The 17,038-nt window shown below is 37.2% G+C and overlaps 1 protein-coding gene across 1 annotated transcript in view; it reads left to right on the top strand.

Annotated features, from left to right (window-relative positions):
- Positions 1-17,038, top strand: part of pde11a (phosphodiesterase 11a) — a 166,415-nt gene that overhangs the window by 31,408 nt on the left and 117,969 nt on the right. The window contains exon 2 of the mRNA XM_052029745.1: positions 1,698-1,856. Coding sequence (XP_051885705.1) covers positions 1,698-1,856 — 159 coding nt within the window. The remainder of the gene's footprint in view (positions 1-1,697; positions 1,857-17,038) is intronic.

Below are 17,038 nucleotides of genomic sequence, written 5' to 3'. Positions count from 1 at the left end.
TTTCTTCTCCCAGTGAACCATGAATCTTTGAATTCTGTTTGCCAGAGAGTTGTAGAAGTTAAATCATTGAACATATTCAAGGCCAAGATAGACAGATTTTTGGGCTATAGGAAGTCAAGGATTATGGAGAACAGGCAGGAAAGTGAAGTTGAGAAAAAGTTAGATAAGCTATGATCTTATTGAAAGGCAGAGAAAGCTTGAGGAGCCATTAAGCCCATTCCTGCTCTGATTTCTTATGTGCTTACATTCTTAACTGCAGATGTGTGGATTTCAGAAGCTGCTGTTAGATTTTCTCCATTATGACAGTGAGCCTCACTGAAAGCCTCACTGAAACTCTCACAGAAAACTGCAGCCATTAAAGACATGAGCAGGACTCAGCCCCGTGAATATACAGCTCTGTTCAGCACATTATGGTTCGTCATCCACTTTCCAGGATGATTTCCAGGATATGGTTCGTCATCCACTTTCCAGGGAACTCCACTTTGATTTCCCTTTCAGTCCAAAACAATATCAATCTCAAATTTCAATATACTCAGCCAATGAGCATCCATAGCCCTTTGAGGTAGAGAAGTCTAAAAATTTACAACCACCTAAGTGAAGAAATCTTTCTCGTCTTAAAAGGCCAGCCACATATCTTAAAATCATGTTTTCTTGTCTAGAATTTCTACTCAAAGGAAAGAGCCACTCAGTATCTACCTTATCAATTCATTAGAGAATCTTAATTGTTTCAATGAAATTACCAAATGGGGATAGGCCCATCCTGCTCAATCTCAGTCTAATTCCCTCTATCAAGGTCAATCAAGTGAATCTGTTCCAAACTTTGCGTTGTAGGCAGGTAAATCCTTCCTTGGATACAGAATCCCTAACTTCCCATGTTACCCTAGGTGTGGTCTGATCAAAGCTTCGTACAATTGCAATGTTTTTACAAGTGCAATCCTACTCCCTTTCCATAAAGACTTACATAAAATTTGCATTTCTAATTGTTTGCTCTACCTGGATGTTAACTTGATCTGTATGGATCTTAATTTAGCTCTGAATGTCTACATTTACTAGTTACTTGCCATCGAAAAACATTGTTTCCCTATTCTTCGTACTAAAATGAATAACCTTACATTTACCTGCACTATACTTGACCTGACATCTTTTTGCCCACTCAGTGTAACCTTTCTGCAGACTCTTTGCCAAATAGTTTCTTTCTATGTTAGAAATGTCTAGAGTGCTACACCAATCATTATTAAGAATTCAGTTTGATTGTTACTGCTCTCTTACCCAGGAGTAGTGAGGGGAATTGTGATAACTGAAATATACTCCAGCTAAATTTGAGCTACCTGAACATACAGTTTGAGTTAAAACTGCAAACTTAGTGCTACAATAAAACCAAAAAAATGTTGTAAGTATTCAGAAAAGGTGAGCGTTCAGATGATTAGTCACTACTGCAACATTTTGGGCTTTTCTATTGATCCATCAGGTTCAATCCCCTTCCACACAATGTCCTAAAATAAATTTCTGATATTTAAATGGACCTGGGATTAAGATATTTTGTTTTTTTTAGACTGGAAAGACAATTAAACATGTTCAGTGAATGTACGCAATTTTTTACTTAATTTGTTCTGTTTTCAATTCAGTAAATGCTCTCCAGTTGTGTGCATTATTGAAACTAGGAGGTGGTAACCAATATTTTATATTTTCTTGCTTAGGACCGTCGCTTTCGAGATGAAATTGATAAATTAACAGGATACAAGACAAAATCCCTGCTATGCATGCCGATTCAAAATAGTGATGGCGAGATCATTGGTGTTGCCCAAGCCATAAATAAAAATCCTGGAGGAGCTCCCTTCAGTGAGGATGATGAAAAGGTTGGATTTTACTTCTTGTTCATTTGTGATTTTCTTGTTAGTAACATTACTAACAAAACTAACCTTATGAAACAGGAATTGTTTTAAATATTTTTAATGATTTCAATGCATGACTTTGTTAAAGTACAATAAGTACCAAACTCATTATTGATTGGGGAAGGGTTAGTAGGTAGAATGCATTCCAATGCTTCTCAAATAGTTTGATAGTGCCAAAGTAAATATGCATCTTGTGCAAGCATATTCTGAAAGCTTTGAAATTGCTGAGATAAAATTTAGTCCTTTGGTTACCAATAGATTAAGTATGTGTCTTATCTTTTCTTTGAATATTTCTGATAAAAGCTATGAGGTTCCACATTGAAAAGTGAATGAATATGTTATTCCATCTTGCATAAATATTGGAACAATATTATCTGGCCTGCACTAAATTTTTAGGTTCTGCTTAAAATTCTTCACAGTTTTGAGCCAAGGTCAAACTCCAGCCCTAGATTTGCTTCCTATCAGGGGTTGTCAGGAATGTTCTGGGGGCAATAACTCTAGACTACATGACTGAGACCTTGCCATCTGACTTGATGGTGTGGAATCTCAGTGAGACCAGGCCAAATAGGTTTGGGTGTCTGGTGACTTAGGCGCAGCAAGAGCTAGTCCTTTTGAATCAAATAATGTTAGAATTTTAACTGCATCATGTTTCCTAATTTTTTTGAGTGATGTCCACCATGCTTTTTGCTCTGTTATAAGCTGAATAAGCAAACTACAACTTATTGGGATTGTTGAAAATAAATCAAGAAATAGCTTCCAATTATGGATCTTGGTGTTTAGGGTTTCACAGTGATACTTTCAGAAAACAAGTATTCATCATCGTGAATTGTGCAGGTAAATGGACTGCAAAACAACAAACATACAACTTCTAAACTAAATAGCTCCGTAGTCACAGTCACTAATGTCCAAAAACCAAATAGGTTACACGTATATATCCTGGATGAGATTTCTCAGATAGATACTTTCTTAATTGATTGCTAGTAAATTTGTAATCCAATATGTGTTATATGAATATATTAGTACATTAACAATTTTTTTAAACTTTTGTTTAAAACTTTAATATTGTCATATACAGAAGAAGAGATTCTTTCATGATGTTGTTCTTTATCCACACAACATTACAAAGATTTCATAGTTCTTAGAGGTCTTTGAAACTTGATCCGGATAACTTTAGAACTCATCATGGCTTACAGCACCACATTTATAACATCAACAATAAAAATCTATGTAATCTGGACTTTCTTCAACCGTGATATTTTTGCCTCAGTAAATGAGCTTTAATGCTGGTAAGTAATATCATATGCTTATATTTTCAGTTTTTGGATGATGCAATAGTAAGAGTGTCACTGCTCTTTCAGGCGAGATCTGTGGTTCAACAATCAATAAGTTGTTTAAAATTTTTATTTAATATCTGTGTACTGATTTGCATTTTGTTGTAGTTGAACTTTTTTTAATAAACACAATATTTATAGCAGGAAATAGTTCATAAGGTGGCAATGTAATTGAGCACTTTGATATAATGGCTACTCATTCTTTCTGCTGGGAGTAGTATTTGGAATTGGAGTCATTGATAGGTAGTTAGGCAGCATCAAATGTACTCCTGGTCACCTTATAGGTCAGCTCAGCTGCCAGTGCACCTGACCTCCTGCTCTATTAGTGGACTCACTTCACACCTATGGAGCTACGTGGAATGGATGAACCTAGCATCTGGCCCCTTAGCTTGACAGGAGTCCCCATTCATTTGAATTGGGTTGGTGATCTTGAGTTAAAAGGTAGGTATGGTTTAGTGGTTTATTTATATTTCTTTATTTCACTTTATCTTTACATTTTTAATTAATTTATAGTAGTTTAAGGTATTTAGTTTTTGTTTTTTATTTAAATCTATTTGAACTGCTATGAAAGGTCTCTGGTAATCAGAGACATTTGAAAAGGCCTTTGACAGTAGCGAATTGCCACAAGATCACGGGAAGGGGGGTAGGGGTGGTGGTGGTTCAAGGAGGGTCTCAGGGTCTTGTGGGTCGGCTTTGGCATCCATGCATGAGGTTGGTCGATTCCATGGAGCTGCAAAAGATAAGCATGGCTGTGTAAAAAGCACAGGGGGTGGGCTGGACTGAATGTGATCTGGCATATTGTTTGTGTTTTGCTAAGGGCAATGTCATTATTTGTAGGGTTAGTTATTGCTGGAGGTCCTAGTAGATCATTAGTGATCTGCTTGTTTTGAACATACTTGAGATGGAATTTATTCATAAGTAGTTTGGTCTCAATGCAAGGGAGACTACTGTAGACTGACTATGCATTCTATTTTACAGGTTCAGTGAGATTCTGGTTTGGTAACTGCAAGTTCATTAACTGTATATGTCTTCTAAAAGGACTGAGTTCTGGCCATCAGGTCACTTGGTAATACTGTCTCAGATCTGGGGTAATCAAGCGATCTCAGTCTGAAGGAGGGACGTGAGGTGATTTCTTGGTCATTTGTCTGCCAAGATAAACAGCTGTATCACTAGCAGAATGTTGAAATTATTGAGTAGTAGTGTATTAGGTAGCATTTGAAACATTAGAAGAAATCATGACAGTTTATTATCTTTATTTTGGTTGCACATTTCAGGAGTGATTATGGAGAAACCGCCCCATCATTTTGGGTCAGTGTCCTTGTTTTCTGTGAGAGGTGGTTGTGGGGAAGAGTGGGTGGAATATGATTCTTTTCATATAAAGCTCAAAATCCACAGCCTGTTATTATAACTATGAATTGATTGCCATTATCTGACTCCACAAAAATGTAGGATTTCCAAATATAGTGAGTGACTTGTCTTCATGGAGGTTGCCAATGGTTCTACAGTCAAAATTGAAATAAAAAAAGGCAACCTCATAATGTTGGATGAACATGTGATGAGTTTGTAGCTAAAGATGAAACTAGTCTCCATAGCATTGGAATAACGTAGCCATTCTCAAACATGTCAAGAGCTTTCAATGTACAAATACTGGTGCCTTGCTACAAGCAGTGAACATCATATTAAGTGGTTGGTGGCTGAAGTTCCCTGATTGGTACCTTGAACATAGTTCATCTAATTTATGTGGAATATTTTGGTGAGGTGAGGGATTCTGGATAATTCATAACGTGGTTTGCATTGTCAGTCTATGGTAGTCTCCCTTACAAGAGAACCAAACTAATGTAAAATTGACCTTTATCCTGCAGTTTTACAGGAAACGTTATCAGAAGACTCATTTACCAAGTAGGATAAAACCTCTCAGAAGCAGAAATATTTAAAAAGATTTTGGTGATAGAAACTAATTTGATGCATGGACACCAAAATAATATAAATTAACACTCACTTTGTCAGTGGAGTAATTTGACTGTTGAAAGGAAGTGACAAACTTATTGATTATAGCCGCCAATAATTTATATTTGCCAATCACCATGTCAAAAAAAACCTGAAAAATGAATAATCATGCTTGTGATTCTGAACTAGATAAGTCCTCCATGAAAAGAATGTTCTATGTTTTTATTAAAGGGACATTTGTCAACCATTAGAAGCATTTTTCAATTAATTTGTACTGAATTCAAAGCTAAAGAACCAAATCAGAATCTGTAGGTTGACATTAATTGAATTAATTAGCCAAAAATGTATTCTACAATAGTATGCTGTAAATTGCTGATATGATTAAGTAATTAATCATTTTCATACATTTAAAATTGTAAGATTTGCTCTGTGAAGCCCAGATTATATCTTTGCAGATCTTATAAATCAATTTGATATAAAATAAAATTTTGATGAGATAACAGTATTTACTGAGGTAAAACCTTTGTGAAGGAACAAATTAAGTGATATTATTAAATTAAACTTACACATGATATATTATATATTTCAATTTAATCCTCAAAAATATAATTATGAAAGAAAGTGAGCTTTAGCCCCATATGATTCACCATATAGCTGCTGGCAGGGCAGATGGTAGGAGTTAAATGACTGAGAGATCCATTTCTAAAATGCTTACTACACATTGCGATGTTATCAATGGAGTAACTTGTAATTTTACTCCAGCACTGTCAGCAAAATCATGAATGTATTACAAAATATAACTTTGTCCTAATGTAATTCATAATGGAAGTTGTTCTGGGACAGAAATATGCTTGCATTTTTGAGGTAGAAAAGTTTACTTTTTGTATTTATGACTTGAATGAAGCAGGAGCGGGCCATTTGACCCCTCCTGTCTGTTCCATCATTCAATTAGATCATGTCTGATCTTTTACCTAAGCATCATTTTCCTGAACCAACTCCAAATCCCTTGAATCCCTTATTATCCAAAAATCTATCAATCACTGTATTGAATATACTCAGCCACTGAACTTCCACAGTCCTCTTGGGTAGAGGATTCCAAAGACACACTGTCGTCTGTATGAAGAAAATTTCTTCTCAGCACTATCCTGAATGGTGAGCCCCTAATTTTGAGACTTTGACCTCTGGTTCTGGACACCCCAACCTGGGGAAAGATAATGCCTGTATGTACTCTGTTAAGCGCTTTGGCAATTTTGTATATTTCAATGAGATCACCCCTCATTCTTCTCAATTGAAAAAGTAAACAGCCAGTCTACTTATTCACACCTCATAGGACAATCCTCCATCTCAAGAATCAATCTGGTGAATTTATGCTGCACTCCCTCTATCACAAGTGGGACCTTGTATCCAAGAAGCTTCCACTCCATGGACTTAATATGATTCCTAAAGCCAATGCTGCCCCAGAGTTTAACTGGGGACATACACCTTCACTTAAGTCTTATGCCTTGAGCAGACCTGATGATACTGAGGTACTGTTCACCAGGGAAATGTTTACCTCTCTTCTGATGTCCCAGTACTCTTTGTAATATTTTGAGTGAATATTCACTCCATGAATTTTATCTTCCATTCATTAACAACTGAACTCATAGCTCTTCAGCTACAAATGATAGAGCTACACTTTACATTCAGATTTTTATCTTGAGATGAGATTAGATTGGAATCTCAGATTTTCCAAAGTTTAACATCACTGAACTTCAGTGTCACTCCACCAAAATGTATTCCACCAGAACTATTCAGCTCTAGATGGCATCACAGTCCAGACTCTAACATCAACACTGAGCTGGAGCTATCAGAGAGGTATGAGTGATTGCTTTTCCCTGGCTTCAAGAAGGTCAATCAAAACTTAAGGCCAATGAGAATAAAATAAAAAACCCTTTGATAACGGAAGAAATTTCTTATGAAGAGTATGATTGTTGGAAACCAATGTCGACAGCCCCAGGAATTTCTCACAACAGTGTCCTCCGAGTAGTTATCTTCTGCTGCTTCATCAATAACCTTCACCAATATCCATATTAAAACAATTATCCATATTGTTACTAATTATTTCACTGTATTCAGTTCCTAACCAAGGAGCTCAACCAGCTTCATGACCTGCACAACATCCAGCCTTGAGCTAATAAATAGCAGGTAATATTCACACCTAGTCAGAACTTTATGACCAACTCCAACAGGAAATACATTAACCAACTCCACAGATTATTCAAATATATAACCATTGCCAAACATCACAATCATGGAGTTAGCAATGATCAGAGGCTTAAAAGGGACATGCATACACATGGTAGCTACAACGTTTCCTATCAATGAGATACACTGCAGAACTTTGCTTAGCATTCTCAGAGAGCTGATCCTTCTTCAGAACCTTCTGAGAATGACAAGAACAGTAGTTTTGAGGGAGCATCATCACCTAGATCTTCTCAAAGTCAGACACCATATCAACTTGAACATGTAATATCATTGCTTCATTCTCTTTGTAAACATCCTGGAATGTCCTGCCAAGCAACACATTCTAAATCATCAAATAAAACAGCCCACACCAGCTATTCAAGGCAACTATCAACAACAATAAATGAAGTTTTGGCCACATCCTAGAAACAAATATGTGAAAACTTACTTACAAACATCCATAAAGTACATTGTCATCAATTTTCCTATAAAATATCAGTGTCAATCAGAAGACATCTAGAAGCTGTCACATCCAATCCCTGGTTGATGGGTGAAAATGGCTATTTAGAGCTAGAGCTGAATAATTATACAGCAGATGCCACAGTGATTCTAGACCCTTGGATTCTACTTTACATCAGTTCCTATTTGGGGAAATGCTTTTTGGCGACAAACCGTAGATTTATTTCTTGAAAAGTACCAGAAAAATACACCCAAATTCTGCTCCCATTAAGGCTGAGCCAGAAGTCAGTTTTGCCTCATTTAAAAAGGCTCAAGCGGATAAGGGTAACTCTTCCAGTCTATTCCTTTCCACTTCCAGCTCAATAATTACCAGCACCATTTCAATGGCAATTAGAACTTCTGCAAGGCACCCCTTAGGAGGGAATCACATCTAGGAGTTCATTTGCTGGGCTGCAACTAAAGGAGGCTGTTTATTTGTCTATAATTTGAACTTAAGTCAGGGCTTTTACTGCTGGAGCCATAATACCATACTGCACTGTAAACATGGATTCCTCAGTGAGACTATTTTTATCATGATGTTATAAGGAGAATGAATGTATGCAAGAGGCTAAGGTGCAAACACCAAAGCAGACCTGGATGCTGAAAGTAATCAAGCTGTCTTTACCTGAAACAACATCCTCCCTCACTGTGCTTCAACAAGGCAGCTTCAGCGAGTAAAGATATTACATATGCACGTAAATTAAAAAACATACAAGTGATGCACTGTTATTTTTCTCAAGTTTTATACTTAAGTAAACATATTTTATATTATGCAGTTATTATTGGCATAATAAAGATTCTGCAATACATTGCATTCCAAAAAGAAACAACATTTAGATAAACTAGGATTATGCAGATGGCAAGTAATATCAAATTATTTATTTTAATATATGATTTCTAGAGCATGGCAGAACGGGGAGAATAATGGGTAGACTGCAGAGATGAGAAGACAGTGATCCAATTAAAGTAGTTTTGATGATGTAATAAACTTTAGCAATGAAGACCAAGTGGTTTACAACCATTGAGTTAAGGGATTGGATTATTGGTTTCAATTGCTCCATGCTGTGTAAATGTTTATAATATATACAGTTTTAATTTAAGGTGTATGTTTTTCCAGTCAATTTTATGTGAACTTTAGCTATCAGTACAGTTCATGTAGCAGGAAGAATGGCAACACCATCATGTAAATTGGTGAATTGGTTTATTATTGTCACATATACCGAGGTACAGTGAAAAACTTGTCTTGTAAGAAACAATACAGAATAAAGTGTTACAGTTACAAAGAAAGTGCAGTGCAGGTAGACAATAAGGTGCTAGGTCCTAATGAGGTAGATTGTGAGGTCAAGAGTCCATACTGTTGTACTAGGGACCGTTCAGTAGTCTTATTACAGTGGGATGGAAGCTGTCCTTAAGCCTGGAGGTACGTGCTTTCAGACTTTTGTATCTTCTGCCTGATGGGAGGGGGGGAGAAGAGAGAGTATCCCAGGTGGGTGGGATCTTTGATTATTTTGGCTGTTTTACCGAGGCAATGACAAGTGTAGACAAGAGTCCATGGTGGGGAGGCTGGTTTCCGTGATGTGCTGGGCTGTGTCCACAACTCTCTGCAGTTTCTGCGGACCCAGGCAGATCAGTTGCCATACCAAGCCGAGATGCATCCAGCTAGGATGCTTTCTATGATTCATCGATAATAATTGGTGAGGGTTGAAGGGGACATGCCAAATTTCTTTAGCGTCCTGAGGAAGTAGGTGCACTGGTGAGCTTTCTTGGCCATGGTGTCTACGTGGTTGAACCAGGACAGCCTATTGGTGATGTTCACTCCTCTGAACTTGAAGCTGTCAATGCTCTTGACCTCAGCACCATTGATGTAAAAAGGAGCATGTGCACTACCCCCCCTTCCTGAAGTCAATGACCAGCTCTTTTGTTTTGCTCACATTGAGGGAAAGGTTGTTGTCATGACACCGTGTTACCTGACTCTCTATCTCCTTCCTGTACTCTGACTCATCGTTATTTGAGATACAGCTTACCACAGTGGTGTCATCTGTAAACTTGCAGGTGGAGTTAGAGCAGAATCTGACCACACAGACATGAGTGTATAGAGACTAGAGTAGGGGGCTGAGGATGCAGACTTGTGGAGCACCAGTGTTGAGAATAATCGTGCTGGAGGTGTTGCTGCCTATCCTTGCTGATTGCGGTCTGTTGGTCAGGAAGTCAAGGATCCAGTTGCAGAGGGAGGTGTTGAGTCCCAGGTCTCGGAGTTTAGAGATGAGTTTGCTTGGAATTATAGTATTGAAGGCAGAGCTGTAGTCAACAAATAACAGACCAACGTGGGTGTCTTTACTGCCCAGATGCTGCATAGATGAGTGTAGGGCCAGGGAGATGGCATCAGCTGTAGACCTGTTTCAGCAGTAGGTGAATTGCAGTGGGTTGAGTTTGTCTGGGAGGCTGGAGCATAATCGTAGAGATCAGACTTTACAAATGGAATGAAATGGCTAACGAACACTGGAACAACTCGGTCTTAGCTGAGGCACAGTAGTCTTCCTGTTGGTCTTCTTCTCAAACTGTAAAACCAAGACTCACACATTCATCTTGAAAAACTCTCTCTCCTCTCTTCACTTGGATTCTGCTTTGCACTATTTGCTTTATGGTTAATTTTTGGGGCAAGGAAGAGCCCCAAATCAACTAATGATTTGGATACGCCCCACAATTTAACCATCTAATTGTAACAAGACAGGTAAATAAAGGGCATCTTAGCCTGGGGACCCATCCTAAAGCACGTCTTTTCATATAGGCATCTGACTAATTTTTGATGGGCAGTTAGTTAAAGTAATGAGAACTGTTTGGTGTCATCCCTAATCTTTATCAATTCTGTTTGTGCCAAGCCAAAGTTTGCTTTTTTCTGTCTATATGTGTGTTCCAACCATAACATCAGTAAAGAATTTTTATTTCCTGATTTAGGCATCCTGGCAAGGGTTATTGCCTATACCCAGTTGTCATTGAACCGCTGCCTTGAACTACTGCAGTCCTTCTGATGAAACTATTCTAGCAGTGCTGTTATAAAGAGTTCCACGATTTATCCATCTATGTTATATAGTTGGAAGAAAGACTTCAGGCTGTTAAGAGATGGGTCACTCACTGCAGCATTCCCAGCCTCTGCTCTTGCATCCCCAGTATTTATGGATGTGGTCCAGTTGAGTATCTGGTCAATGGTGACCCTCAGGGTGTTGATGACGAGAGGCTTGACAATGAAAAGTCTTTGAATACCAAAGCTAAGCCGTTAGACTCTCTCTACAGATGGTCATTGCCGGGCACTTTTGTGGCTTGTCTCTTATCAACAGATGCCTGACTATTGTCTAAATCTTGCTGTATGGAAGTATGAACAACTTCATTTGCTGAGGAGTTTGCAAATGGAACTGAATTATGTGGGATACCAGACCTGCAACATATCCACTATGATATTGTACCCCTAAGTATAGTTAAAAAAGTCATGGAATTTGATCCAGAGAAAAGTGAGTTAATGCTTTTGGGAAAGTGTGACAAGGCAAGGATATACAAAAAAAATGGAAGGATATTGGGGTGAATGTGGAAACAGATAAAGTGGTAGCGTAATTCCAATGACTTTCTGGAAAAATGGACTAATTCTCATCTACGTCCTAAACTGAAGTCTAAATAGATGTACCTTATCAATAATAAAATTGGCTAAGCAATATCTTACGCTTATTGACGAAAGGACAATATCTCTATTACTTGTGTTTTACTTCTGAAACCCATGCTTGTCTATTATCTCTTTTCATATAGATTTCTGCCATTCTGCTTTGATCTGCACTGCTCTCACTGTCGTGCGTTTACTAATATTACTAAATAAACTGATTTTTAGCAATTTGGAGCATTGTGTTTTTAGGAACATGGTCAATTCTTTCGAAGATTAGTAACATCCATCAAGTAAAGAAGTCTTCCTAATATCTTCTCACAATCATGAGGGATGAGCAATGCCTTGCCAACATTGCCAATGTCTGACAGTCTTTTGAAAAGAAATTGAAATGTAATCTGTGGACTTTAATGCTCATATTTCGCCCCAAAACAAAGTGCATTGTGAAACCATTTCAGAGGTTGCTCAGTTATGTTCTTGTGGGTCACAAACAGCCCAAAGCAGTAAAGTTGATCAGAATTCCTACCAGAAAGAAATTTGGTGAACTGGATAGGTTTTTACATCAATCCGCTAATTCATGGCCATTGTTTCCGATACTAGCTTTTCATTTCCAGATTTATTTAATTTAACTTTTGTGGTGAGTTTCAAATTTGTGTTTCCATATCCGTAGTTGGGGCCTCTCCATTAACTTGACTCTCTTGATATGCTGAGTAATTGTGGCAGGATATGAACAAAAGGGAAAAATAATTAACATGAATAACTTCATGTGCCAATTCTGGGCTTTACTAATCCAGTGAACACTGGCAAGAACTGCCTTTTAAGATTTAATAAGGTTTAATTCATGAAATCATTATCGCACAAAAGGAGGCCATTGAGCCCATTGAGTCTATGATGCCTCCTAGTAGAATATTCCTGTCCTGCAAATTATTATCTCTTAAGTGCCAGTTCAACTCCCTTTTAAAGACATTGACTGATTTTGTTTCCACACTTCTACACTTCTAGTTACAGGGATGAGTAACTGTCTGAGTAATAGCTTCTGATTAATATATTTATCTTCAGTGTTTCAGAAAAAAACAGAATTCCATTGAGCCTTTGTACAGAAAAGCATCAATATTGCTAAATCAAATATTTTAGCAGTCTAAAATATTCATGATTCATGTCTAACAGCAACTGTTTTACTGTCATTCATTTTTCCACAATCAAACATACATGTGGCTCATTTGGATGATGCATTAAGGAGATCAGGCCAATTCTAATGCCCAAATACTGCCCAGTGGCATCAGAAAACTCAGCACAGACAAGAAGTCAAAGACTGGAAATTCCTGGGCTCACTGACTGCACCAGGTAGAGCTTTTATTCTTCAAAATGTCAGACAACTGCTAACATTAAATGCATCTATTACAATAAAAGTGGTTAAACAAAATGTCACAGCATTTTGCAGGAGACGATATTCTTCAATTTTCCCATAGTTAACGATACTTTGGATTGTATAATTTGATGAGTTGCAAATCTATTGTAATCTGAAAAAGTAAGTTAAAAACACTGAGATACATGCAGTGCCATACAGAATTATAAAACGTAGAAAGTAAGCAAGCTCTTGGTATGTTTCCCTATGACCTGACTGTGTATCCTTGGTTTACAAAATAGTGCAAAAACTGAAAATTACACATCAATCAAGCTCTCTGAATGATAGACATGACCTATTTTGGAATCTTTCTAACCATTGATTTCCAATCCATTCCTTGTACCAAGGCTTTTTCTCTCTCCCTTGAGCTTCTATTGCGTAATCTGAACTGATTTTAACCACAAATTCCTTCCAAAATATTGGATCATTGCTTCTAACAATGTTGTTCTGCAGTCATTATAGGTTTTTATACATTATGCAGCAGGCTGGCATGGCCTGTCATATTAAACCAAATTATGGTTAATGTTTGAATCTTTATGCACAGGGTGGTGCAACAGGCAGATGTTCCTCAAAAACCTTCTTTGTCAAGCCCTTGAGTGAATGAAAATGGACCTGTTCACCTTAGAAAAGAGGTGAAGAGAAAATTTGGTAGAGGTGCTTAAAATCATAAAGCATTTAGACAGAGTAAATGTTTCTAATGGCTGAAGGGCTGATAATCAGAGAGGATAGATTTAAAGTGATTGGCAAAAGAATTGCAGGCAGCATGAAGAAAAACATTTTATGTCATACCTAATTAGGATTTAGAATGCACTGCCTGATAGGGTGATTCCCTAGTAGCTATCAAAAGAAAAAGGAATTAGATAAATACATGAAAGAGAAAAACCTGGATTTGGGGAAAGAATGGAGGAAAGGGGCCATCTAGGGCATCGACTTATGAAAGAAACATGAGCTTGGAAATGAAAATCTTGTTTCACTAATTCATTTACATGCTTTGAACTTATAAAGGATTCAATGGGCAACAAATTCACATTGTGTGGAGCATTTGGCTAAATGCCGTACTCTATAGGTATTGGTCCATCATCAAAGTATCATGCAGTAATTATGCCACCAAGGAAATGTTTAGCTCTACTACATATTCATTATTTACCTGTTTTTAGGTAGCAGTTGCATTTGTGGGTGTATTAACTTAATATTTATTAGTTATCAAAATATTTAAATCTTGCATTTAAAACTTTTGTATTTTCATCATTACTGGTGCTCATTGCCCATTCTCTTTATCTGGATGTGCTAATGTTGTACCTCAGTGAACAGCTGCAGTCTGTACATTGAAGGTGCTCTAGATGTGCTCAATTCCTTGTGCTGGTTTAAAGCAACTGTGGAACCTACTATTGCACTTCTTAGGTCAGTTAACCCAGTTGGAATGGCACTGAATATACTGTAGGCAGTTTGCTTCTCTGAAGGGGATCAGGGAATCACTTGGGGTTTCTGATAATCCAGCGGCTCTGCAGATACTTCTGAAAAATTCTTATTTCCAGATTTTGTTTTTAAACTCTATTCATATTCTCAAACTGTCCTGGTAGTAAACGCTGCCCCCGGGTAATGAACAGGTTCCATTTTTTCAAATGTCCTTAAATTGATTTTGTCCATGTCAGAAAATACACAACAATCATTTGATACAGTAACCATACCTCCATAGCATTGTAATGAATGGTATCCAAAACCTGATAATATCATAAGATTGATAAGAAAGAACAATTACTAAAAGTGGAGAGGGAACTAGTTCTGTTGTTCGTAAGAACGAACGTATGTACGTATGTCAGACTTTTGAATTTGTGGAACTTTTGAAGATAGGAGCTCGTTCATATGTAGAGGTGTCCATAAATCAGGCAGCCTGTATTTGATTTAATGTTCTCTGGGTTACTTGTCCAGTTTGTTACTATGCTTGTTGCACCATAGTGCTAAAAAAACTATAAACCAAAGACATATTACAACAAAAAATCTTATATATTCTAGTTGTTAAAATAACATAACTAAATAATGCAATTATAATAGTTTAATGATCTTCAATAAAAAGGTATTTTATTGTAGAAAGCAAATTATTTGCTTTATCTGCAGCAATTTCTCTCGAATTCCTGACTAGTGTCCATGATTTTGTTTAGCAATTAAAGTAATTAGCCTCCATGGCTGGCTGTTAATTATGGGGAAATTTGCCTGTGGCTGTGTAAAGGAGCCTCTGAATACTATGAAATGACAAGCTATTAGTGAAGCAGCCTGCAGCGTGAAGTGTAACATGTCAGCTTCACTCTGACACCTAGTCAACAGGACAAACTGCTGTGCTTCTAAGAAGCAGACACCAAAGTACAACAAGGTTTGCATGGGGTCTTTATTCAAAGAAACTCACTATAGACAATTGTTATTTCTTTTATTTCTCCCTCTGTTTACCAATTGGAAAATTTGCTATTTAAACAAATAACTTTTTAAAGTCTCAGTTTGATGATATATTTTTAAAAAAATTAACTAACTGCTGGTTTCCTGATCCTTGGCAGGCAAATGAAAAATTCAAAGAAACATCTGTTAGAATTAATCAAAAGCCCATGTTTCATAATCATGAGGTTTCTTCCCAATGTTCATAGAAGAAAGCTGGAAGCTGTGGGTATGAAACAACTGCACTGCTATTAACTGTCAGAATTTCAGTTCTAATGAACTCTGATGAATTCTGCAGCTTCAGTTAAAAACCAAGGAAATAACAGATATCAAATTTAATTGCAGACATTAATATAAATCATACTAATCCTAGCAAAGAAGCAATAATAATTGCCTCTGCCTTTTACTGACAAAACATGTAAGACCTCACCATTAAATTTCCAATGTTAAGTTGTTCATAGATTTTAAAATATGTATGCAAGAGCTGATGAAATGACTTTGTTTACACCTTTAATTCTGAAAATTATAAATAAGATCAGCATTAAAAGTCAACAGATTTTCTTAAAAATCTGTAAGACTGCTGAAATAGATTAATATTACACAGTACACAGTGTTATTTCAAGCTATGAAAGTGCTATTTTATGTATGGAAAAAATGTAACGTGCATAAATAATATTCATTTCTTTGGAAGGTTTGTTGCATGATATCTATGCATTTTCTTCATTAAGGCATTTTAATTTTCCTAAATATCTCTGTTACATTTGAGGTCCATTGGGCCCAAGTGTTTCCAGAGTTCATTACAGTCTTGTTCCAAATTCAGACAGGAGCTGAATTAAAGAGATGAGCAGTGAAATCTGGAGTCATGTAAAATTTGACTGCTTTTAGAGAAGTACACAACAAGCACTTAAAGCTATAGGAGTGAAACATGCACACTGCTTGCATTATGTCACATATCCTTACTGTGGCAAAGCTTACAACCACTCCTCTACTCCCCTCATTAACCGATGCCCACCCTCACTTGCTCATATCCATAGACGTGAGTTAAGATTGGCCTTGACATCAACGTGACATTCAGCTGAATGTGGCATTGTGGCAGCCCAATAAAATTGAAGCTAGTGATGTTCAGGGGAAAGCATCTCCAAAAGCTGGAGTAATTCCTGGCATAAGAGAAGATGGCTCTGTTTTTCAAGTCCCTTAAAACAGCATCTTTATGCCATTGATCCTTAGTTGTTTCTGCAACCTTTCCCACATCATTAAATCGATCTTTCATTGATCACATGATAAGAACAAGCAGAAGCTGAGCATTTCTGCAGCAAGTGGCTCAACTCACAATCTCCCAAAGGCTCTCTACCATCAAGCCAGGTTTGTGATGGACTAGTATCAATGTGCAGGGATGAGTGCAGATGCAACATGAACACAAAATCTAGAACAAAACTGCCCAATTGTACATCATTTCATTCAATGATCTAAAGCAGTCATTCTTAACCTTCTTGGGTGAATGCTCCACATTTGGTAAATGGCACACATCCTCACACCCCACCCCCACTCTATCATGTAATTTTTTTTGTATAGAGTTGGAGCTGTTCCAGGGATTCTTGGGAATTGCTAGCAGCCCCATATGCCAGGGAAGCCAGCATACAAAGTACATATTTTTATTTATTTTTATTTATTT

Source organism: Pristis pectinata, chromosome 1 (assembly GCF_009764475.1).
Source record: "Pristis pectinata isolate sPriPec2 chromosome 1, sPriPec2.1.pri, whole genome shotgun sequence".
NCBI lineage: Eukaryota > Metazoa > Chordata > Chondrichthyes > Rhinopristiformes > Pristidae > Pristis > Pristis pectinata.
Note: the sequence above shows the minus strand (reverse complement) of the source record. Positions and strands in the feature narration are given on the sequence as shown.